This window comes from Pelmatolapia mariae, linkage group LG12, assembly GCF_036321145.2.
Source record: "Pelmatolapia mariae isolate MD_Pm_ZW linkage group LG12, Pm_UMD_F_2, whole genome shotgun sequence".
NCBI classification, from domain to species: domain Eukaryota; kingdom Metazoa; phylum Chordata; class Actinopteri; order Cichliformes; family Cichlidae; genus Pelmatolapia; species Pelmatolapia mariae.
Genome location: NC_086237.1, coordinates 18136829 through 18163397, shown reverse-complemented (window position 1 = coordinate 18163397; position 26569 = coordinate 18136829). Strand labels below are relative to the sequence as shown.

Sequence of the window (26569 nt, the reverse complement as noted above, 5' to 3'; positions counted from 1 at the left end):
TCTTTCTGCTGGATGGCCTTGCCCTTTACAAAAACAGCAAATATCAGTGGGAGGGTGCATGGGGCTCTTCTCATCTCTACATAATACTGTGTTGAAACCACTGATGAGAGGGTCCCAACAACAGTGAGCTCCACAGCACTCATGCTTTGTCTCTCTCCTCCTCTTCACCCTCTGAGTTAAGCTCATTGCTCTCCATTGGATCATTGCTTTTTATGCTTCAAGGATCTGTGCAGGACTGAAAGAAGTTTCTGCAAGGAGGATTAAAACTTTGAAAACAACCGATGCTGGTTTCCTTCATCATCTGATGTTTATGAGACTTTTGGGTTCTTTTTTCTGGAATAATGCCTTTGTGCTGGAAGAGAAGCTCCTGGTTGCCAGTGGTGTTTGGGACTGCGCTGGTCGTTCTTACTGCTGGTAATGCTGGACCGAATCAGGACAGGAAGCAGCCTCAGTCATCCTCGTGCTTTGGAGGCTTTGATCTCTACTTTGTTTTGGATAAGTGAGTGAACTGACAGACATTACCTGATTTTCTATCGATAACTGAAAGCAGTTCATGATTTTTTTTTTTTACAAATCTAGGAAGAAGCGTTTGCTGACGAAACAATCTGGTGTCTGTCTTTGTTTCTACCTCCAGTAAAGTTTCTTCCTACCCTGAAAACTTAAGACAGTTCTCTAGCTAAACATTTTATGCATTGTTATGAAATCATACTTATGCACGAAGTTTAAAATGCATATTTACTTTATGCATAAAAGAATTGTGCTTTTTGTGCAGCAATAAAATCATGGTTTTGCCAAGTGTTTTTATGATGTCATCACCCCATTTGGTATCATTATGAGTCTGGTGTCATGCAATGCAGGAAAATGGGTTAATGATGCAATGTTTTCATTATTGTGATTGTTGCTCCATTTAACTGTCAGCTGCAGTTACAGTGCTGTGTTTGGTGTACATACATACCTCACTAGCAAGTGAAAAGCTTCTCTGGATAATTACGTTTCTTCATATTCTCAGATTTTCAAATTCTGTGTATCTTAGGGAGTCATAATGAGAAGTTATTTGGACACAGGCCATGATTTAGAATCCATTTCCCTGTTTATTCAAGCTCAGTTTGAGTTATCTTTGTTTTTCATTCAGCAGTGCAGCAAAGACAGCTGTACAAATCTGCAAAGTGGCACAAACCTCCCACAATAATCTATCACGATTACATTTGACAGTTTTTTGGAGCGGGCATGGCGTGGACTCTTCATTTTGCAGGTTTCTGCAGGCAGCACATGATGCATTGATAAGTTAAACCTGAATTTTGATGCTCTGCAAATTTAGAATTTTCCCAACTAATCCTTTTAGGGTAATAACTAATAATATTTAAGGTAAATCAGCACATAGCCTCTCTAGAACTGATGCTTAAATTGCTCAGGGAGTTGCCTTTGGACTATAGCAAAGTACTTACCTTCTGACATTTGTGTTTTTAAATCCTGGTTTCAAACGACTTGTTTTTATTATAATATCACCACATGCCAAAATTCTTGGCCAACTAGGCCAAGAAAAAAAGATCCAACTCATTAAACCACTCTTTTTTTATTTGGAGGTTTTAATTGGTGGATTTTTCTGTAGCTCCATTGTTTAGAGAGTCTCTACATGCAGAGGCAGAGAGAGATTTTCCAGTTGTCCTACAGTACTTCTCAGTGCCAAGTCCAGGCACATGCTGCTATTTCTTAGAGGAAAAATCAGGCACTTATGCAGGAGTGAGCAACTGTTTGCATTAGGCATGTTTCAAAGACACAGGTTTACAGGTGCGCCCTGGCAGCATTTGTTGTCGGGCATTAGCTGTTCCTTTAATTTTCTGTCTCCTCTCCAGGTGGGACTTCACTTTGCCTCTTAGCTGCGATGTCCTCCACCTGCCCTCACTGTCTTCTCACAGTATCTGCCTGATCTCTCTTCTCCTCTTCTCTCTTTTCCCCATGTCTGCACTGCCTTTCTCCACTTGGTCCAGATGTTCCAGTGTTTCAGCCTGTTGGCTCAGATGTTTGTGCTGGGACTTGTGTCATGGTAACAATGGAAAAATACGTGTGTTATGAAAACACAATTTCATTGAAAGCCGTGATAAAAATCAGCAGTGACACATTCAAAAGACATCTAGGCTCACAAAATGTCGGCGTTATCAGCCAAAAGAACTGTAGCTGTGTACTGATATTGATACAGATAATTGAATAATGAGATAACTGTACAAAACAGCTTCTCTGCTAAATCCTTTAATCCCTCCTCGATCTCCTGATTTTTATTTCCTGACAAAAAACAGAGTGGGATTTGGCTAACTTTGCTGTGGCATTTGCAATCAAGAAAAACATTAAGTAAAAAAAAATGTGACAGTAAAGAGAGAAGAAAGTTCAAGATGATTAACAGAAACACCGATCGGCTGTTATTACGCAGCAGGGTTAACGAAGCCTTATTGTGAGTGTATTTTGATGACTGTAAGACTAAAGTAACTACAGGTGCACAAAGAGGATTTTTAGAAATTCGAAGATCATTACTACTTCGTAGAGTAAGTTCACCATGCTCTCCAAAGCATTTATTCTGCAGGCTCTTTCAAGTCAGCTGTTTTCTTTGTAAGGACTCCTTCCCCCCTGGGCACAGACACAAGGACCCCCAATGTCAGGGGCGGTGGCTACAGAAAGAGACACAACTACAAACAGATGCACAGCTTCAAAAACATGACCGCAGCTACCAGAAAGAGACACAAACAACAGAAGAGAGACCACGAACCATATTTCACAGTGACATACAAAGATTAAAACAGACATAAAGTTCATTTTTTATGGAGAGAAAACAACATACAAAAGACTCAAAAGACATGGTGGTATAATTTCAGGTACTTTGGGGTCTTTTTAAGACTTGGTCTTGCACCTGCCTGAAAGTGCTAGGGTTTTTTTTTTTTTTAATTAATGCCTTGGGCTACTGCCAGAGGAGAGGTCATGTAGTTTAGATGTACAGCTGCAATTTTAAATAACACATCGTCGTATTAATTTGATCTTTTTCTTCTCAGATCTGGGAGTGTGCAGCATCACTGGACTGAAATCTATCACTTTGTTGAAAATTTAGCTCAGAAGTTCATAAGGTAAAGAAATAAAAGTGTTGTAACAAGGGGAAAAGTGGGAAAGTTTGTAACAAGAAATGATGACAGATGAACGTTTTCTCCTGTCTTTTCTCCAGCCCACAGTTGCGGATGTCCTTCATTGTGTTCTCCACTGAGGGACGGATCTTAATGAGGCTCACAGAAGACAGGTGGGTGCAGCCCCTCCTCCACAAAAACAAAAAACAAAAACTGGTCCTAATCCTTTAATTTTCTGCCATCCAGCTGAAAGGAATGAGCGTAATACCAGATCTGGACTGAGGTCACATACAGTTATGTGCTTATGATTTTTATGACCAAGAAGAGATTCCAGACAGATACTTTCCTTTGCTCTGCAGAGTGTTGCCAGTCTGCACAAATACTTAATCATGTGGTGTTTGACACGATGTGGACAGTTTATGTATCCAATCTTTTAACGTTTCAGTGCTTCCTGTAGATCTTACTCTACAAAAGGCTCATTTCCTGTCTGTCTGTGCAAAAGTGTCTCAGGCCAACACACACCAATACCATTCCAGTTTATTCATCTGTTACACATTGCTTGCATTTTCTCAAAATGCTGCCCTTATGGAAGCTATTATCCTGTCGCCACGCCTTAAAGTATCTGGTTTTTATGCAAAACCATGTTCAGAAATGAATCTGACAAAATAAATATTTCAGTTAGATTAGATATTCCCTTGTCTTCTGCGTGTCCACTCAGGGAACGCATTCGCAAAGGACTGGAGGAGCTTGAGTTGGTTCGACCAGGAGGAGACACTTTCATGCATCTGGGCATCATGAGGGTGAGTGGACCTTTAAGCTGGCACCTCCTGCTTCAGCTGCAGCACAGTCACCGCGTAGTTCAGAGCACTAGATGACTGAAATGTTAGAGACGCAAGGAGTTCCTGCATTCCTTGCATGCTACTGGGCTTATGCATGTTTAACTGATCTTTTCTTTTATTGTTCGCAGGCCAGTGAGCAGATATACCACGGAAACATAGAAGGTGTGTTTTACTCCTCCTTATAGTGCGCTGCAGATTTTTCAAGTGTAATTTTTTACCAAAACCTGTGAATGCATGAAAGATTTGTCTGTTTCTGTGCTTTACTGAACTCAGATGGGTGTTACCGACTTTAGGGACAGGAGGTCAAAGGGGTCACAAGATAATTAGAGTCTGAGCAAAAAAACACTGTTACGTAATGCTCCCACATGAAATTGCCTTTTTCGTCCTTGTGTGTGTGTGTATGTGTGTGTGTGTGTGTGTGTGTGTGCTTTAATGATGCTGTTACTGGTCCAGGCCTATAAACTAGTCACAATAAACAACTTGACAAAGAAGAACACAATTATTGCTAAGAGCTCAGTGGAAGAGGTAACCTTCAGTGTAAGCCTTTGAAAATTTATGCACACGTCAGAAAGAGCCAACAGTCGTGGCTTTAGTTATGGTTTACATTTGCTCGTTGACTTGAGGTCACCTTTAGGAGGCCTTTAGATGCATGTGATTTGATTTAGACTGAATAAGATATGCAATTACAACAATTAAGGTTTAGATCATGTAACTACAAACAGTGTTCTGTTAGCTCGGTCAAGGTGGGTTACATTTTGGTAGCGCGTGCATGCGTTTGTGTCATTCTGCCTGTAAAATTGGAAATTTTAGGATGAATTCTGATCAAACTTTGTGGGGATGTAGAGTGGGGTCATGTTAAAGATACAACATACAGGCATATAGGGAATTATATATGGAGGATGCCAAATATCATGTTACTTTGGATATCTGACTTTGGATATCTGAAGTATGTAGCTAGAGTATTTCATCTGCTAGGCCAGTAAAACTGCAGCAGGGGTGACTGTATTCTTTTTGCTCACAGGTTATCGCACTGCCAGTGTTATTATAGCTCTGACGGACGGAGAGTTACACGAAGATCTTTTCTTCTACGCTGAGAGGGAGGTGAGAGGAAAAAAATAGGTCACACGTGTTTCAAAACTAGGTGAAATACGTAAACGATTAAACATATGTGGGACCAGATCAAACACTGCCATTCTGTACATCATCACTTTGATCCTCATCTTTAAGTCAGACAGTGGGGCCAGAGCCTTCCCCGGATTCATACATCAGAGCTCAGTCATTCTATTCACATCTGCTCTGGCCTCTAATAATTCAGCTGCTCCTCTGATCATTCAGACTTTGCAGGTGAAGGCGTGTGAAAGCCACAGGCTTTAATCAGCTTTTAGTTGCTTCAGACACATGTTGACATTGGGGATGAATTGGGGATGGTGTTCCTGGAAATGTTCCTCCTGGAAGCTGTGGGAGGTCTTAGGTTGTTTCTCGATGTCAACACCAAAAACATATTAACTGGAAATTTGACTTATGTGTTCTGTCTGGTTTTGTGGCATCTGTGGGACGTTTCGAATGTTACATCATGTGTGATTAATATTATTAAGTGGAACTATGATGGTGCCTGGCTTCTTTTAAAGAGTTTTTCCAAGTGCCAGATAAAAACAAGCCTTTTTTGGGTTTGTTGTGGATGGTGTTGTGAAATGCAGAGGTGTAATTGAAGCCAGGTCTTCCTGTTTTTGCTGTAAATCTGTGTGTGTACTTGACAGGCCAACCGCTCCCGAAGTCTGGGTGCCTCGGTTTACTGCGTGGGGGTGAAGGACTTCAATGAGACACAGGTGTGTGTATGCTTTTAAGTTTCAGTCTGAACCTTACTGGCTTATGGCACCTGAACTTGAGAGAGAAATGGATAGCACTGCTGTAAAAATTTAAGCTCTGGAAATCCAAACCTTATTTTAAAAATCCTGAGACTAGTGTTTTTAAAAAGTTAAGTGCTTGACATCACATAAAGTCAAAACTGTACGTAATTTAAACCCTGTGTCACTGTCTCTGTTCATGGACAGCTGAAGCAAACATATTCAAGTGAGTTAAGTACTCCAGCAAATACATAAAATATGTTTTAACTTATGCAGCTTTATCCAAAGGCTTGGTTTCCTAATCACTGCAACATGCCAAGTGAAGAGAACCCCCGCCTCCTTTGTTTGTCGTTCAAGCTGTTTTATTTTGAGCTCTAAAGAAAGGAAGTTGTGTAATTTTGTTATGCCACTGGACAATGTCTGAATAGAAATCTTGGCTGAATAAGTGTGCCACTTGTCTCTTTTGATCACAGTAATTTGTTTTCTCTCTAGCTGGCAAACATTGCTGATAGTAAAGACCACGTCTTCCCTGTAAATGATGGATTTGAGGCTCTGCAAGGAGTCATCGATTCAGTAAGCATTTCAGTTCTACATGTTTACATCAGACAGACGCTCGGCATCCGTGTGACGTGTTATGATCAGGACTTTCAGACACAGGAAAAGTCAACGGAGATCTTACTGCTTTAATAGGCTTTATATAATCTCTCCCTTGACCTCCCCTTTAATCCATAAACATGTTGATCAAATATCAGGAAACTAGTCCTTCTGGACAGAGACAGAATTCCAGGAAAACCTGCTGTGACTTTGCTTCTTTTGATCAGTGTGACTGATAAACACAAAGTATGTCCTGTATCTCTTAAGATTGACCTCAGTGTTTTCCATTTGAATGCTAGGATGAAAAATTTGAATCAGTTTGCTGTGAATGTGCTGATGTCACTGGGATATGGGATTTGTTGAGCAGAGATAAGGGCCAGACAGCTGAATGACATCTGGAGGAGATTAATGGCAAGTTGAAAGCAGCTGCTTCTCACTCATGTGAAAGGGGCAGTTGGTCATGAATCGTCCTCTTGATCTTCAGGGTTACAGAGGGTATGTTCCTGGAGAGCAACAAATATATAATACTGTACATCTGCAGGATGTAAATGGGAGCAAAAGTTTATTTAATAAGGACATAAAAGTGGACTTGGCTCAAAGTGGCCATTCAAAGTGGAAAGAAATAGATGACCACGAGAGAAAGATGGACAGCAGGAAAACCACAGCGCTTATCTCAATGTGTCCCTCAGATCCTGAAGAAGTCCTGTATCGAGATCCTGGCAGCAGAACCATCCAGTATCTGTGCAGGAGGTAAAACTTTACTCTAGTTCACCTTCCTCAGGTCACTCATTATAATATTAGGATTTTTCTTAAGATGGTGAATGAATTTGAGTATGCCGAAAAGTCTTTTCCTATAGTGCATTTACTTGCTAGGATGGTATAGTTGTATCAGAAGCTTTCAAGCAGTCATCACGGGCATGGATATCATGAATCGAAATCTATCAGTTGAGAGCTTTTAATGAAGTCTTCTTTTCCCAGAGTGTAATAATTGTACGGCTTACATCTTTAATGAATTTAAAAACAAAACAAAACAAGAATTGGGTGTTTGATTTTTTTTCAGGGTCACAAATATGCATAAAGGCTCATTTACATATGCCAACACTAATATTTGATTAAATTTCCTAAACTGTATCCAGCAAGACACTTTTGGTAGCCATCAATGAGTTTCTGGAATAATTCTGGCGTGATATTTTACCACTCTTCTTGGCAGACTTGGTAGATTTCATTTAAATCTGTTGGTTTCCTGGCACAGACCTGGTTCATAAATTTTCAATCGGGTTGACGTCAGAACTTGGGGAAGGACATTCAAGACGCTTAATGTTAGGGATATTTGTTTGGGATCATTGTCCTATTGGAAAAAAAATGTGTCAAAGAATTTTGGAGGTAGTCCTCCTTCATTTTACCATCTATTTTGTTCATCAGTACCACTGGCAGCAAACAGCCCCAGAGCATGATGCTACCACTACCATGCTTGACAACTGGTTTAGTTGTCTTGAAAGTCTCACGTTTACAACTCCAAACATTTCTTGGTCAGCACCCTCTAAATCTATTGGCGATGTGAAACTCCCTTTACTGGGATAGTGAAAAAGGTTTTTGTCGTGTGGTTTCCAGTTCATGGAACTCTTGGATCTTCCTGAACGCCATTTTCCTCTCATCTGAGGGGAATCCACACTTGACCCTGTGTGGATTAGAGAAAATCCAACTTGCACACCCAGTTCTTGTTTTAAACTAATTTCCCCCTGGAAAAAGAACCATTGAAAGAAATTATTAAAAGCTCCAAATTTCCACGACATTCATGCTCAACACGAGTGTATGTAAACTGCTGCTTGGGATTACTTTGGACCAAAGGAGAGGAAATAACTTCATTTATTTTCAATAATATTTTATAGATGAGGTGACATAATGTGTTTCTCGTTGCCTTGTCAGAGTCCTTCCAAGTGGTGGTGAGAGGAAGTGGATTCCTTCACGCCCGAAATGTTGACAAAGTGCTGTGCAGCTTTCGAATCAACGACACCCTAACTAAGAGTAAGTGAAGGATTGCTTATCATCCTTAAAGGGTGTTAACCCTTATTCACTGCATGAGCTATTTTATTGCCATATAACATCATATCTGATTATGCTGTTAAATTATGACAAAGACGGCTGGAAAACACAGATGAGTGTGTGAGACGTTGTGAAATTCACCTAAATTACATCGGCCTGATTTTCCCAAAAGACAAACACTACGTGAGCCACACAGCTGGAGTCCTCTATGATCAAACGAGCAGCCAGGTTTTATTTATGCATTTTTTTTAAACACATGGTGTAATTTTACAGTCTGGAAAGAAGGTAAAAATTAAAACAGGAGATTATGGAGAACCTGTACCACACACAAAGGAAATATCTTTAAAGTGGCTTACAGTAACGCTTCCTACTTCACATGCCACTGCAGATGCATGAAGTGACGGTCTAATTACAAAGCAGGACAATAACCAGCATTTACATCGAAATGAAATGTGTGCTCCGTGGAAGTAAGACCACTGTGACCGTTTCTACTTTTCTCATTGTTTTTACTGTTTAAATCTACAAATTCACTGAGATGATTTTCTGGAGCTTGGATTTGAATTCTAATTGTTTTTGCATGATATTGTCCAACGTCCTGTAAAACTGATGCCATGGAAGCAATTTGAGCAAAATTATCTCCTCATGTCAATCCCATTATATGTGTAGGCTCCTCCTCCACATTCATTCACTCCTCTAGAACTTTTGCACACAGACTTCTGGACTTTGTTTACTTTACATCAGCAGTAAGCTTTAAATGAAAAATAATTATGTCACAGTTAGCTTTCAGAGAGACAAATGTATCATTGCCTGTAAAGAAAACTTTCTTGAGCAATAAGTGCTCCCGCTGATTCCTGCTCTCAGCCCTTTGCTTACTTTGCAAGTATGGAAAAGTGTATAAAAGGAAAGCAACAACATGCAACTACATGTGTCAAGCAGATGAATCCATGTTTGGGATTTTATCCCCAGGAAAAAGTAGCAGCAAGTATAGCCAGGCGTGCAGGGATTTGGCAGCTCCTGTCCTGAGCTATTCATTGTTTTTGCGACAGATGTTGTACTGGACAACTGTGGGAAGGGTGAAAGAAGAGACTAGAAGAAATTAATACGGTTAGATGAAACGATCCACACAAGTCCCGTGCCTGTTTGATAAACATGAAGCTGCGGCTAACCTGGCCCTGTCGACATGTGACCAAATCCACTTAACAGCACTTTTAAAGCTGACAGTTTGAGCCATACAAATAGTATGACACTGAATAAATGTGGTTTATGTCACACCGTTGATATAATATAAGACATTAAGGTTCAAGGTTACTTTATTTATACCCGTAGGTAAATTTGCTGTACAGAAAAAAATTATTGCATTTGGCATCCCCTCACAAAACACACATTAAACCCGACAAACACATATTTGATAATTAGACAAGTGATAAAAAAACAATATAAATAAGATCAAGATGAATTAAATAAAACAGTTCTTATTGAGTTCAGTGACGGCAGCAGGGATAAAGCTGTTTTCATAACTCTTTGACCTACACTTTGGGACTAGAAACCTCCGTCCAGAGGAGAGAAGCTGAAATTCACCCCATAAATGATGGGAGCCATTATTAAGGATTTATAAAGCCATTCCTCTGTAGCTGTTTAGAGTAGAGGGAAGCTAGACAGGGCCATGACTCACATATAAGACGACTGGAGTGTCTCACTATCTGATTCAGTGAGCTTTTCTCTGTGACAGAGGTCTAACTGAACCATGCCCCCAAACAAAAAGATACAAAAGAACGATAAAATGAAGTCAAAATTGTTCGGTCAATGTGGAAGTGAGTAAATTTCCTAAGGCACTACAGGCGCTGGTGACCCTTTAATTAAAGTGACTACATGCCCATTTTGTTGTTTCCTAAAATCAAGAACCATATCTTCTGTATTAGATATGTTCAGTTGGAGTTAAGACTCCTCACTACACTGAACAAAGTCATCAATCACTGGACTGTGAGTAGTTTCACCCTCTTTAAGTAAGCTGGCAATAACAGAGTCATCTGCGTATTTAATGATGGCCCTGTTTTCATATCTGCTCTCTGACACATGTTTGTATAGAGAATGAATAATAAGGGCGATAACACACACTCTTGGGGAGAACCTGTAGAGGAAAACAGTGGGTCAGACAGAACCCCATTTATTCTCACTTTTTGTGACCTGTCAGTTAAAAACTCTAAAATCTAATCCACCAGGTTTTTCCCAACTTCAAACTGTTCTTAAAGTCTTTAGATTAAAATATTGGGGTGTATTTTATTAAAAGCAGAGGAGAAATCGGTAAACAGAAGTCGTACAAAAGTTCCTTTACTCTCTACATGTTTAGAAATCAGATTAAGTAGAGTCAATGGTGCATCCTCCACTCCTCTATATGCAAACTGGATTGGATCCAGCTCATGTCCAGTCTCTTTCATAATCATATTCCTGATAAGTTTTTTAAAGACTTTCATCATGACTGAGGTGAGGGTAAAAGGCCTGAAGTCACTCAGAACTTTTAGGCGACTAGATTTAAGGACAGGAACAACAACAGCTTCTTTCCAAAGAGAAGGCACATGTTGCTTTTGCAAGGATTTATTAAAAATAACCTGAAATATAAGACTGAGTTCTCTAGCACAAGATTTAAATAGGCGGCCACTAATATTATCAGGACCTGTGAGCATTGTCAGTTTACTTGTTTCCTCTGGTTTATCATCTTTAAGCTAAGCCAATTTAGCCACCTTCTGGTTTAGAAGTATGAGCATCTTATTCCTGGCAAGAAGGGGATTTTCCCCCAAGCTGAACAGAACCCTGTGATGTATGATCTTCATCTACGGTTACAATCACAGACACAGGCAGTCTGACTAAACCAATTAGACACAAATGGTTGTGCTTTATACAATGCTTTCCTGAGAACTCTCACAGTGCAGGCTGGGAAAAAAGCATAAGTAAGGATCTGCACTTTTTTGCTTTTGCAACTGTAAGATTCTTCAGAACTCAGCTGTATTTAACCAGTGTCACCGAGTTTATAGTATGGTACAGAGGATGACTAACCTCTCAAAAATCAGCCATAATCTTAAGCAATAACTCCAAATAATTAATTAATGGTTGAAGATGAACTTCAGTCATCTGTCTTCACCTCCCAGTTAAACATGACCTCTCTCTGAGCTTGGGGAGTAAACAGTCTAATAAACCTTTATGACACTGACTTCGAATGCCTGCCAGAATCTTTTTATCCACCACGGATTTAAATTGTGGAAATCTGTAACTGCAGCAAATCGTGTTTCATCAGCTCTGAGCTGGACAAAGTTTGCACTTTGCTTTCACGCTGTAAGGCCACTCTGAGTGCAAGGTGGGTGCAGAGTTGAACTCTGACATCTGTCCCAGTTCGTGGCGGCGTGGAGCTGTTTTGGCCTTGCTGCCTCCCTTTCTCGCCTCTCTTCCTCTCCCTCCTCCATTGTGTTTTTTTAGAGAAGAGCAGCCGCTTGTGTTGATTTCCTCAGTTCTGGGGTATGCGCTCGCCTTGCCAGGATAAGCAGACAGGCTTGCGCGATGATGCTTGTTGGAGCCGCTTTTCTGGACAGCCAGCTGGATGAGGAGAAGACCTACATTTTGTCAGAAAAACAAAAAGTGTGGTAAAATTGTTTGTATTGGCATTCCTGAGCAGGGTCCAGATGCCTTCAGATGGGAAAACAACAAAGTGCTTGTTTTGCAGATGCAGTCCTCTCTGATTGTTTGTCAATCGACTTACAGTGAAAGATGTGACATCATTTGACTTCTGTTAACAAATGCATAGTTTCCGCTCTTGTTGTCAAATATTTGTTGAATTAAATTGAAGTCATGTCTAATCAGTCAATAAATTCATTTTACTGCAATCTGGCAAAGTGATGTCATAATAAACGGTGATTTGAAGGTGAAAACCTGTTTCAGGAGCTGCATGTGTCCTTGAACACTGCTCACAATTCCAGTCAGGAAAGTTTGGCTCATGCCTTTGCTGTTTTTCATGACCCTTTCCCCCTCTGCTTCTCTAGTGGTGAAGCCATTGGTTGTGGAAGATACATATCTACTCTGCCCTGCCCCGGTGCTTGAAGAGGAGGGAATGTAAGTCGTATAATTTACTTAAATAAATGTGAGGTTTCAAATGAAACCCTCTGCTCTGCTTTTCAAGGTTAAAACGGGGCTGAGATATTTTTCTTTTTCTTTGCCAGGGCAGCAAATCTTTATGTCAGCATGAACGAGGGTCTCAGTTTCATCTCTAGCTCGGTCACAATTACCACCGTGAGCTGTGTGAGTACAATAAGATATAGGGGCATTTGGTCTTTAGCAGGGGCTTGGAGCAGCACAGAGTGTGGAGCTAGAGACCGGAATACAAAAGCGGTTTACATCCAGCGCTCTTTGTGTTCAGACAGCCTATGCTGACGTGTCTGTCTCTTTTACAGTCTGATGGGACCATCCTGGCCGTAGCTCTGCTCATCCTGATGCTGCTCCTGGTCTTGGCTCTCCTCTGGTGGTTCTGGCCTCTGTGCTGCACTGTGGTCAGTTCCCTGAAGCAAAAAACGCAACGAAAACATGCACTCGTGCTGCTTTACAGATTGCTCTCAGCCTGCCCCTTCTTACATTTTACATGGCTACAAAGAGTATGGGGGCTGTAGCTGAGTCCTAATTGATACCACAGACAATATAGTGAAGCCTGGAGACTGTGTATCAGTATTCCTCCTTTGGATCCTTGCATCTTGCCAAAAAAAAATGGATTTAGCAAATGTGATACAAATTAAAACTAATATTTGCAGATTCATTTCTTTTTAATTAATCCAAAGGTTCAAAAAATACTAAATTTTCCCAAAAAATTGAATTTTTTATGATTTAGGCTGTAAAGAGTTCATTTTTACTGGACTTTAAAAAACACTCTGTTCCTGAGGGATCTTTGTTGCTGAAGTTAGTCCACAACCAGTAAATAGTCACGGCCATCAGGTGAACATGCGTTTAAGCAGTTATACCTCTCCTAAAATTATTTGCATTTCCAGAGGTTACTGCAGGTAACCTCCAAGTCAGTATATTCACTTAAAGAGATGTAACTTGTAGCAGATTTTTCTACCATTTATAGCTTTACTTGATTTGTTGCCAGTGGTGTGGAAACAAAAGCCTCTATAGCCTGAATGTTTTGGTTGATATCTTTGTCACTATGAAGTTTTTAAGTAGCGGGATAACTGATTCCAAGTAAAGAGTTTCTTTCTTCTTTTTTTTTAAAATTTACTTATGCGAAAGCCATCTGCTCAGGACTCAGTGACATGAGGAAATGCTTTCCAAAAACATGTTTGTGGGATTATTTAGCATCACGGTATTTCAGCAAACTCACTTGCTACCACATGCCCTCTGTACAAATCCGTACGTCTCCTTTCAAATCGTCAAGGGCATGGTGTCTCTTCAAAATGCACTGCAGTGTTTCCATTGGAGCTGGAAACAGGAAAGCTGAGCCCTGCCAGAGAGAGATGTCAGCTTTTACAACACAGCTTTCTCTCCCTTCACTCCTTTTCTGTCCATGTCAATTCGCTTGCAAGTTGAAGTTCGTGCAGCAAGTGTGTTTGGGAAAAAACGACACTAGGTTACCAAGGGGAGTCTCTTTTTTCTTCTTTTTGTTCCAGGATTTGGAAAAGAATTCAGGAAAAATCACAAATAAGAATCAGAGTGACTTAATTTGCCAAATGCATTTAGTGGAGATGAATCTGTCTTTATTACACCTGTGAAAAAACCCTGACGGCTCATGCAGTGAGGAAAAAGTTTACATGGGGATAGCAGCGGTGTACATTGTTGTGCATTCATCCAAGTTTTGAGTTGCATAACATCGAAGTAGATGGATAAATTGTTTTTCTTTCCCTATTTATGTGATACTAACTAACGTATAAATACTATAAAAGTTATCCATAAAACTAAAAGGCATAATGTGGCATTTATGAGGTTGTAACTCTTCTCTTGCTTTAACCAGCAACCTCAAGGCAAAAAATCTGGATAGCAGATTTCTAGGTCAGCGCCTTGCTCTTGTAAGTTGTAGAGACTAAGAGGGAAAACATTTCTCAGTCATTTGTTGTTGTGTAGCCACGTCACTGTGCATAAAGTGCGCATTGTTCTGACAGGCAAAAAGCATTTTCAAACATGTCTCTGCGACTTCTGTCATCTCCTGATGTTAAACAATGCTCTCCATCTTTTTCCTCTCATTCACTCTGCTTTTTCTTCCCCTCTTTTATTTCGCCCACAGATCATCCACGAACCACCACCACCGCCAGCTGTGGAGGATAGTTCGGTAGGAGCTTCACAATCTCCGCCTCCTATCTGTTTTGTGAAGACTGAAAAAGAGTGCTTGTGATTTAAGACTTCGACAGCTGCCAGTGTTTAGCTTATGTAATTGTTAGAGTGACAGTGTAAACCTCAATGACCACACGGCGTCACTGACTTTCCAGCTTTAAACTTTCATCACTCGTTTTCTGATTCATTTGACGAGAGTTAACGCCCTCTCAGAACAACGGCATCATGACTTTTACAGTACCCCACCACACACACGCACACACCATTTCTGCTGTTTGTAAGAGCACTGCTTTTGTGTCCAAGACTTTAATTTATGCATTTAAAATTATAACCATTTGGACCTGCAGTAAGAAGTTTAAAAACTCAATAATAATAACTCAATAACTCAAAAACATAATTTCAATTTAGTTTTAAGATCAAACCGCAAGTCCAAATGACTCGATTCAATACAGTTTAACAGTCCTCAAACACGCTGCTGTGGGACGTATCAGGCTGCATCTGTTTGCACAAAATTAAACAGAAAATTAGCTTTAACTGCTGAATTTAAATGCCAGTGACATCCACGGCCTCAAAGACTGCTTTTATTACGGTCTCCTCTGTGCGACATCCTGGTAGGATACGAGACAGACAGGGTGTATTAAAGAGCTGAAACATCACAAGTTTGGCTAGTGGGCTTTTTCATTTCCTTTGATCAGACAAACTAGAGCAATGGGGACATAATGACAGGAATAGGAAGGACAGAGAGAGAGGGGCATTCATTCCAGTTTGCCTGGTAACAAATAAGAGAGCAGTTCTGTGCAAAAGTCTTGTGCCACTCCTCTTTCTTTATATTTTGCTTCCAAGGAGGGCTATTTTGTCATAGTTTTCTTGAGCAATAGTTCTCCAGGCTTTCTTTGGAAATTGGCAGGGAACCATTTTTCAAACTGTATCTTTCGGCACTTTGTTACAACAGCCTGTGGCAAAAACACAGAAATATTCCTGTTTCATTAGCTGAATCTATAAAACATGCCAAAGACAATACAGTGTTACAGGCATAAAATAGTATTTTTCATGAACAAGATGATTCAAAAAGAGTTACACTTGGCATATCTCTTCATGTTGTGCAGTGTGTCCTTAAAAAATTTGAGGAAACTGGACAAGAAAGGGACATCTGCAGCAGATGGGCAGTATCTGGAAATGTCCTCAAGAAATAGGGGAAAAAAACCCTGACACAGGATCCGAGAGATGCATTTGACACTTCAGTCGATCCATCTACTGTTCACTGAAGCTGCATCAGAATTGATCTCAGTCAAAGGGTGGCAGTCAAGAGTGAGAAATCCAAATTTGACATTTTTTGTTCAAATAATCGTCAGTACTTATGGGGTGAGTGAGTGCCTACAGCATCTGTAAAACACGTGGAAGCTCTGTCATGGTTTGGTGATGCATTTCAGCCAGTGGCGCTGGGCATCTTGTCAAAATTGATTTAAATACGAACACAAAAAAACAACCATCAGATTTTGATCCACTGTGCCATATCATCTGGAAAGCATCAAATTGGCAGCAGCTTCATTTTTCATCATGACAATGATCCCAAACACACTGCCAATGCAGTAAAAGCGTACCTGGATAAAAAAACACACAATGGAACACGATCAGTCATCGGTTACACATTATTGAAGCAGAGTGGGATCTTCTTGACAGAGAATGGAACAAAAGGCAGGAAAGCTTATTTAAGAGCATTCAGGCTGTGTTGAAGAATAAAGGTGATCATACCAAATATTGACTTTTAAGCTTGTTAGAACTGTCAAAACTCTTTTTTTGCCTTATATACTGGATTTCCATGCATGTGAGTTTGCAGATGTTTAAATAAATTGCTGCTCCTATTTCGCTTTTTCCTAGAAATGTATAAAGAAATAAGGGGTAGGCCAGGACTTTTTGCACAGTACTGAATGTTTACTGCCTCTTAGTTCAAGCTAAGGGGTGATAAACATTGGCGAAATGGTTAAACAACAAAACATAAAAACATTTCCTGTTACTCTCCCGCAGGATGATGAGGACTTTGAAGCCCCCAAGAAGAAATGGCCGACTGTCGATGCCTCCTACTATGGAGGAAGAGGCGTAGGGGGGATCAAAAGGATGGAGGTTCGCTGGGGTGAGAAAGGCTCCACTGAAGAAGGAGCAAAGCTGGAGAAGGCCAAAAATGCCAAAGTGAAGATGCCTGATCAGGAGTATGTGCCGCCACCCCCTCGAGTTCTTAACAATGGCATGCAGAAACCGCCGGCGCCACGCAACTGGTACTCACCCATTAAGGTACGAGGGGGGGAGGAAAACGGAGGAAAATGCGTGGGAGATGTTTGACTTTCAGTCGCTTCAGAATAAAGAGAGCGCTTGCTTAGTCACTAATGAGTGAGTAAGAAATCAATCAGGACTGACCTGATATTTAATGATTACTCATTAGGAACTACTGAGAAACTCAGTATGATGCTTCACTAAGAGAACACAAACAGTAAGCAATGGTGAAGTAATCTTCACTATTGCTTACTGATTACTGAAAACCATTGCCCCAGATGGTTTTCAATAATCACTATCTAAGACTCCATTTGTAAATTAAAGCTTTGATGCTGTGTAAAATGTAAATATGAAACAAAATCTCATCTAACAGTATTTTATTCACGACAGAACATAGAAAATGTGGAATATGTCTTAGAAAAGTTGGGACAGCGCCATGTTTACCGCTGTGTAGCATCCCCTCTTCTTTTAACAACAGCCTGTATACAGAATGAATGCTGTCCCTGTTCTTGTCTGATATAGGATTCGAGCTGCTCAACACTCCTCGGTCTTCTTTGTTGAATTTTTCGTTTCATGATGCTCCAAATGTTTTCAATTGGTGGAAAGATCTGGTCTGCAGGCGGACTAATTCAGAACCCAGACTCTTCATCTATGATGCCATGCTTTTCTCATAGACGTATGGAGTTTGGAATTATAGTGATATATGGAAGATCTTCACTGAAAAACACTTTATCTGGATGGGAGTGTATGTAAAACCTGTATAGGCCTTTCTGCATTGTTGGTGCCTTTCCAAATGTATGTTCCTAATACCATAGGCACCAGTGCAACTCTATATCATCAGAGACGCAGGCTTTTGAACTCGACGCTGATAACATACTGGATGGCCCCTCTCCTCTTTAGTTCGAAGGACACGGAGTGCATGTTTTCCAAAAAGAATGTGACCACAGAACAATTTTCCACTTTCACTTTTTTCTTTTTTTTAAAAGATGTGTTTCTGCCATCAAATTCAAAACGAGCTAATATTTAAAAAAAAAAGAAAAAAAAAGTAAAATGTCTCACTTTAAACATCTAGTAAGTTTTCTGTGTTGTACTGTGAATAAGATAGGAGTTCATGAGATTGGCAAATTATTGAATTCTGCTTTTGTTTACATTTTAAACAACACCTGGACTTTTTTGGAACTGAGTTTTACTATAATGTCCTGAGTCAGACGTGATCATGGAAGTACTGAGGAACAGCTTATCACTGTTGTCCTGAATCATTCCTCACAAGTGTTACCTAAACAACTTAAAGCAAACAGGATATGAGTTTTAACTGAGCCACATAAAAATGAGTAAATGCTGGAGAATTTGAGAGTTATTAGTTTAAAAAGTATTTGAAGTGTGGGAATCATGGTTTTTAACAGCTCTGCTGGGGCGCATACTACATATAACACAGCATCTGCCACAGATTACTCCATTCTAATCTGGCTGAAGATATGTTAGTACGAGTATGATGTTTTAGTGAAAATAGCCCGAGATGTGTTAGGGTATTAAAGCTTAGGTGACAATTGGCACACGGCCCCATTCCTCCAGGACCAGCGTGGGGTTAAAGGAGTCATTCTGAAGTCTTCCGAGTCAGCAGGGGATTGCTAATAGAAACCAGACTTCTGTTGGACTGACCTCCAGGGAGAAAGGCTGCACAGCCAGGAGTTTTTGTGAGGAAAAACAGCTGCATTTTTTCTGCTCTTATCCTCAAAGTATTTGCTGCGTCTGAAAAGTATGAAGAGCCAAGTTACAGTGAACTGAAACCATTTCACTGTGTCACTTTGAGATAAATGGATCAATTAAACGATACATTAAACTGCAGCTGAAGTCACTTGTGTGAAAAAGAAGACAAAACAAAAAAACAAGGGTTGGAAGCAGAAACCAATGTTTTGTAGGATTTTACATTCTCTTAAACATTTTGGTCTCTTCTCTGTTTCCACAGAGCAAACTGGATGCATTGTGGGTGCTTTTAAGAAAAGGCTACGACCGTGTGTCTGTAATGAGACCTCATCCAGGTGACAAGGTAAGAGCAACACCAACCCTGCACTGGCATGCACTGAGCGTGCATTGTAAATCGTTCTGCATTTCACGGGCTGACGTCAGGCTTGGCTGTGCATTGGCTTTTGGCAAATGAAAATTAGCAATTGAAACGATTGTATGTGAAAATGTTGAGAAAATGGACCAGCTGTAAGCAATGAAGTGTGCACAGCGAGACTCATGGGAAAAGTTGCAGTGGGATTGGATTTAGACTGGCTACAGTACGCAGCAATGTAAAAGCGTCTGGTGAAGTCATTCTGAAAAAACAAAATGAAATTCCTCAAAGACCAGCTGCAGTGGGGGTGACAATGCAATGACCGCTGCAGTTGGAAGCTAACATGAAGTCAGAGACAGTAGAGTCTGTATGCGGTGAAAAACGGGAATTATGTGTCTAAAAATCTCACCGCAAGCGTTTATGTAATGATTCACATTTCTCTGGGTCAGAGTGTTGATCTAAAACCATTACCCTCACAGGGTGAAAAGACATTTCTGGCACATTTAAACAATCATTTTTTACATTTTCTAGAATTTTCTCTGTAACTACTGTAACTCTTAAGTGTTTTGAGTAAATCTAAAGTACACTGAGCTAGTTTCAGATTTGACTCTATAAACAACCCAGACAGGATTTGCTGCTAGAAGATGGGCCTTTAAATGCCATTCCAGGGAGGAGCTGCTCCTATTGTTTGCACAGAGCTGTATAAGGTGACACACAGCTGTGTTGAAACATAAAGGAGAATTTTGAAGATGAGAGTAGGAAGAAATATTAGTAGCCCACCTTTCTTTTATTTTAAACTTCTAGTGAGAATACCAGTTACTCCCAGTTACTACAGTTAATACCAGTTATGCATGCTTTTAAACCTATGTTTTTGTAATGTTATGCATATTATAAACTCAACAGTCATTTTGTTAAGTACAACTGTTCAGCTGTTTATTAAGTCACATATCTAATCAGTCAGTCAGGCAGCAACTGATCTAGGCATGCAGACATGGTGATCTACTCAAAACCATCAGAATTGCCTGAAAAAGAATTAAAATACCCAGTGAGCAGCAGTTCTCTGCGGAAAATGAAAACGCCTTGTTGATGTCAGAGGAGAACTCCCAGACTGATAGGAAGGCAACAGTAACTCAGCTAACCACTCGTTATAACAAAGGTATGCAGAAGCACAGCACACATATCTTAAAACAGATTTAGTTTATAGCAGCTGAAGACCACAGCAGCAGCAGGTACCATCCCAGTAAGCTGAGAATAAGAATCTAAGGCCACAATTCACACGTCGTTCTCAGTTTTTGCAGGGACATTTAAATCGCATGTACTGAATTCTGCATAAACATCATGAAAGCCTCGATCCATCCCGTCTTGTATGAATGATTCTGGTGGAACTCTGGTGATGTAATAGTGCCGGGGATATTTTCTTGGAGCATTTTGGGCCTTTCAGTAGACCAGAGTGTACCCATCATCTGACAGCAGGATAACACGACACATCACAAACCTCAAATAATCTCAAAATGACTTCTTAAACATCATAATGAGTTCACGAAACTCCAGTGGCCTTTACAATTAGCAGATCTCAGTCAAATAGAGCATCTTTGGGATGTGGTGAAACAGGAGATTCACATTAATCTGCAGCAACTGTGTGATGTTGTCATGGTAATGTGGACTAAAATCTCTGAGTGCTTCCAGCACCTTGCTGAATCTATGCCATGTAGAATTAAAGCAGTTCTAAAGGCAAACAGCAGACCAACCAGTTACTAACAAGTTCAGCAAAGCTCACCAGTATAGTCCATAGTTCATGTTTCGGCAGCTGTAATGTAATTTTTTTACTTTGATGCAAAAATCCTAATGTTGATACTTTATGCAGTTACAATAGAAATATAATTGTTCGGCATGAATAAGCCTCTGGTATTTTCAGACTGATGTGTTATTATACGGTCAGGTTTCTTCAGCTTCATCAGTGCAGTTATGCAGCATTTCCTTAAAGAGATACACTGAGAGTCCAGCAAGACCCTCAGGTCATGCTGAGGATGGGAAATTACATCTCAAGGCAAACTTATCAGGATTCATACTTTAAACTATTTCTTAGCCTCCTTTGCTGTATTTTTTTTGTCTTGAAGTGAGCCACATGTTTTTAGTGGGTAAAAGGTCTGATATGTAGGTGAGCCAGTTTAGCAATCAGGCTTGTTTTCTACAGTCATGGTGTTGTAATACATGCAAAATGCGGTTTGGCACTGTTCTGCTAAAATAATCAAGGCGTTTCCTGATTTAAAAAAAAACAAACAAGAAATAAGTGTTCTTTTTTTCTTTGCATGGTAGAGTTTTAACTTAACCGATTTCACCCTGTTTTACTTCAGCCTCAGCCTCTCTGCGATGCTCTTTTGTGCCCGAGAGGCATTTTATAATAAGCTTTCAAGCTTATTATAAAATATTATACAGGATATTTAGAACTAGTTAGGCAGCTCATTCTCTTGACAGTACTTTTTGCATTATGCAGTTTATGGACGTTTTAACCAGCACCCAGCTCACTGAGAAACAAAGTGTCGAAGTGTGTCTTCCTAACTATAAAAGCTTTTCATTAGCTTACTGGAAAAGAAAAAAATACTTGTTTGTACTTTCTGAGCAGTAAACACTTTCTGAGCAGAAAGCTTGTTCTGATTGCAATTAGGAGTCTATTTTAAAAGCCTTTTTATAACTCACCCTAAACGAGTGCAGAAGCGGGGAGGAGGAAGCCAGCCGATCCAGTTGTTGCTGGAGAAAAACCCTGTTACGTGTCGCTTTTGTGAGCCTTAAAGACTGGGGTCTTTTCAGTAATTAAAAATAAAAATCAGAGGACGTAACACAGCAGGTTACTGGGCTACTGAACCATCACATATTTCAGTAGTGACTGACTGTGAATTTAGGTACAAATATGATACAGTCCAGGAGCCCAAGAGACATAAGGATCTATGATATTCAGTATAAGATGAACTGTACAGCATGCAGCATTTGGCCTATTTCTTTTCCCCCAACAGTCATTTCTCCTCAGTGTTAAATAAGAGACACATTCCTTATCAGCCTATTGCAACTCCTGGGTCGACTGAGTGCAGCTGCTCCAGGGGTGTAACTTGTTTCTGGAATATGATGATGATGATGATGTATATCTCCCTTGAATGACCTCACTTCATTTTGAATGGGCGTAAATGATGGCAGGTCAAGTTGTCCAATGAAATAGCTGCTTAGCTTCTCAAAATTTAAGCTGGGACTGAGAATTACAGCACATTTTTTTAAGGTCTGCTGACATTAAAATACACATTATGTAGCTGTGTACGTACAACAGGAAAAGGCTTTTGTGAGTGTGAGTTCATTCAGCTGTCAAAGCAGGAAAGTGTGTGTTTTGTCAAAGAAAGTTCAGAAAAGGGAGAGATTGGTTCTTCACCCTTCAAATTCTGAAGTTATTGTTTGATCAAATGAAAAAAAGAGCAGCAGATAAATTAAAAAAATGTCATAGATCTTGTGTTTTTAGTTAGTACTAACGTTTTCATAAACTTAGAATTAATTAATTAAAAATATAGGAGCTGGCGCCACTTTGTGGAAGCTACCGTGTTGCCCCACTTTCTTGAATGCAATGGCTGAGATGGATATAGGACTATTTTGCCAAAATATGTTGCACCCGAAAATGTGAATTCTTACCTATGTTTTATCATCTAAGAAGGGGTACTCCTCAACAAACAAGCCAGAATGCAAAAGAAAAGAGACAACTCTTCCTCCTCACCCCAAGGCTAATCTCCGGAACTGAAGATGTGGCTCTAACACATAAAAATGTGCATAAACATCCTTATTTATTCCAGATATTGTCACAATTACTTATTTTCAGCAGATTTGAAATGTGACTCTCCTGTCTCCAGATACTGAGCTAGCTAAACAAAAACAGCAGCTGGTTATAAGCGTGTGGTTACCACCAACAAGCCTACGAGTGTCCTTGAAGCAAACATGAATCTTACTTTCTCTCTGACAAGCAGTTTGATTCTCACATCATATGAGAGTTTATTTGCTAAGTGCCAGAGTCACACAATGTTAGATCTACTTCAAAGATAGCCTCTGTTAGCTGGCATTAGTGAAACTAACAGCAGCTAACAGAGGCTAACAGTAGCTAACAGAGGCTAACAGTAGCATTTACCAACAGACAAGGTCAGGATATCCTCAATAACTCAGTATCAGTGTCACTGGTCAAAAGTGAGCTTCAACAACAGACCGACTCATATCTGACTACTTTCAGAAAGTTTTACAGCCTCATCCAGAATAAATAGATGTAGACGTTTTTCGCTCTGCATATTGAAAGCCGAGATAAACGGTAGACTGACAGATTGCAAAATATGTTCATGCAGATCTGGTCTGATTTATTGCAAAAAGTATGTTAAAATATAGTACTTGTACTTTATGGCAGTAGTTGAATGAATGTATGAAATTTTGCTTTGGCTCTTAGAAAATGCAAATGTCATCTTATTGTTCTGAAATCTCGTATTAGAATTCAAGCTAGTTGCTGAGACAATAAACTCATTAAAGTTTTTATAGTTGTGGGTCACCACAATGAGATTTTTTTTTCAACCTTAGAGGTCACACCTTGTTGGATCATCAAAAGAAAGCAGGTTTAGGGGAATGTTTTATGAGCCTCACTTTTCAAACCCATAGGCTAAATCCATCTTCTATATACAGGCTATGATGTGAGCCAGACTTTTTCCTTTCTGTCATTTAGACTCAATGTCTGAATTTTCATTGTGAATTTTTGCCTTCGATTGAACAATTAATGGAAAAAATTTAACGTTTGCCACTTTGCTAACAAAATCTGAACTCTGTTTAATTTTATAGGGCAGATGCATGAACTTCACCCGTGTAAAATCCCCCCCTAGCTACCCACACTTCAACAATCACCCATCTCCCATCTACAACCCGCCTGGCAGGAATCCACCTCCACCGCAGGGCACCCTACCACCGACTCCCAGCGCGCCGCCCTTCTCCTCACTGCCTCCAACCCCTCCACCCATTTCCACCCCTCCCCCTTACACACCACCTCCCAACCGGGCTCTTCCTCCAACCACCTTGCACATACCCGCCCCACCGGCGCTCCCACCCACGCCTTCGCCCTGCGCTATCCCAACCGGCTTGCTGCCACCTCTTCCCCAGGGACCCCCTCCTGGACGAGCCCCTCCACCTGCCCGCCCTCCGCCTCGCCCTGGCCTGTAGAAGTCTGGTGGGAGACAGGAGGTGGTCACACAAGACTGAAAAACATAATCCAGAGTTCCACCAGCACATAGCCATCTTTGATTGTAACTACGAGTGAGGTGCAACAAGGTGCCAACCTCAGCAGGCTGTAGTCTTTCAGACTTGCGAGGACTTGTTTTCAGCTATTTGTCTACTTTTGTACACATCTAGCCCAACAGTGCAATTGCTTGGATGCTTGAATTACATAGACATTCCCTATAAATGAGATCACGCAGGCCGGCTCAAAAACATTTGACTGAAGACTGTACGAATTCTGACCGAGCAGAGGATCAACAGCTTGTACTAACAGCTTCATACACAGGCCCTAGAGAAGGAGTACAGTTGTCTTCTGAATGGCCATGTCACTAAAATAAATGCCAGTGTAAAGTTCCTGTTTTATATAAGAGAAAAGAAAAACACTCATCCTGCAAATGTTCCACATACAGCAGATTAAGGATGATGCAGAGGCATCTGAAAACAATCCTTTTTTTAAATTCTTGAATGTTTGCATGCAAAAGTGCTCGAATCATCGTTTGTTGTTTTTTAACATTTGTACTTGTTTTTATACATTTGTAAATACTTTCATTTTTTACTTTGTACTTGTGTAGACCACACTCTTTTCATTTTGGGGAAAGAAAGACAATCATCGGTGATGACGGCATGGACAGTAAGTGTACTGAAATAGCAATGCAATGTATCTGAACTTCCATTGTTCAACTCCTGACTCGCAAACTATTTTCATCCAACCTAATGTGAGCCATGTCTGGCCCGTTTTCTGTGCTCATTGGTGTAAACAGTAAATTCGGCTTCACCAGACTTATGGCTGGAACTGACCTGACCAAGATGACTGTAATTACAGCTGTAGGTAAGCGCTGCATAGGATCTGTCTGTTAAGATGAGGGTAACTCTGGGAATCAGGGAAAAGCTTTGCACATCGTCTTACTCGTCCACCTACGGCTTCAAAAAAAGTTGTACATTATTAATGCAAATATGCGTGCTCAGTTATATGTGTGCCTGTGTGTGCTGTACATTGATGAGTCAGTAAACAATCTTGTTTTACTTTTTTTGCAGAAAGTCTTTAATTCCTCTGAGAATAAAATACGATGAAAGCCATTTCGTGGATGTTGATATGAAGCTTTTACTCTCACCACGTCACGGTTAGCAATCCCATCGGTACTGTACAGTAAACACAGACTGGTGTGTGATTCATTTAAAAAGCAAGGAAGCAGTTTAGCTATATTAAATCTGACTCCATCTTCTTATACGTTTCTTCAGATGCTAATTTGAAAAACATTCTGTTTTACTTCCAGGCAGCAAAAGCAGCCACTGATCCACATGTATACTGTGTATGCTTTCATCAAGAGTCTGTAAAGCCTTTAATGCATTTAGCTGGATATTCCCTCAGGTCACTTTTTATCCACAGGGCTCCTTTAAACAATATTCTGTACCTCCCAAACTAAATGTACAGCTGTTCTGTTCTCATTTACCTACTGACATTACCACTGCGTGAACGTCTGCAAGGAGGCCCTTACTCATTCCTTGTGACAGAAAAACAGAGAAGAGACTACTTCATGTGCAGCAAACTCATTCAAGATGTAAATATATTGCATTATGTTACAACACGAATAGGGGAGCCATCTTGGAAAATATTTGAAACAATCTAATCCTCAGGAAATATGCGTGGGCTGCAGAAATGAAAAGGCCTGCCGAGGATGATGACATCATGATGATCTGGGAATAACAAAGAGGACAGAATCAAATCAAATGGTAGATTTTATAGTAGAATTTCGGGCAAATTTTAAACTTTGTTGCTGTTAACCTCTGTTTCTAAAGTAAATCACATAAACTCATTGGCCACTTTGTTAGGTACACCTGTTCAACTGCTCGTTAACACAAATATCTAATCAGGTGTTCACATAGCAGCAACTCTGTGCATTTAGGCATTTAGACATGGTTAAGACGACCTGGTGTAGCTCAAACAGAGCATCAAAATGAAGAAGAGAGGTGGTTTCAATGATTTTGTATGTGGAAGGGTTGTTGGTGTCAGATGGGCTCGACTGAATAACTCAGAAACAATTGATCTACTGCGACCTTTCTATACAGCCACCTCTTAAGTTTACGAGGACTTTAGAGGTGGCTGAAAAAAAATAAAATAAAAATTAGCGTCAGTTTTCTGGGTGAAAATGCTTTACTGATGTCAGAGGAGAGCTGTCAGACTGGTTTGAGCTGACAGGAAGACAACAGTAACTAAAATAACCACTCATTACACCCAGGGGTGCAGAAGGG

General features: G+C 40.2%; 1 protein-coding gene across 1 annotated transcript; it reads left to right on the top strand.

Annotated features, from left to right (window-relative positions):
- Positions 1 to 25387, top strand: LOC134638529 (anthrax toxin receptor 1-like). The gene is made up of 17 exons (XM_063489231.1): positions 1 to 499; positions 3039 to 3110; positions 3206 to 3277; positions 3823 to 3904; positions 4072 to 4105; positions 4965 to 5044; positions 5701 to 5769; positions 6280 to 6360; positions 7071 to 7131; positions 8308 to 8406; positions 12453 to 12522; positions 12630 to 12708; positions 12861 to 12956; positions 14675 to 14719; positions 16747 to 17010; positions 18956 to 19036; positions 23891 to 25387. Exons 1-17 carry the CDS (start codon positions 342 to 344, stop codon positions 24263 to 24265), a joined length of 1818 nt encoding a protein of 605 aa, XP_063345301.1. The 5' UTR covers positions 1 to 341; the 3' UTR covers positions 24266 to 25387.
- The last annotated feature ends 1182 nt before the right edge of the window (positions 25388 to 26569 follow it).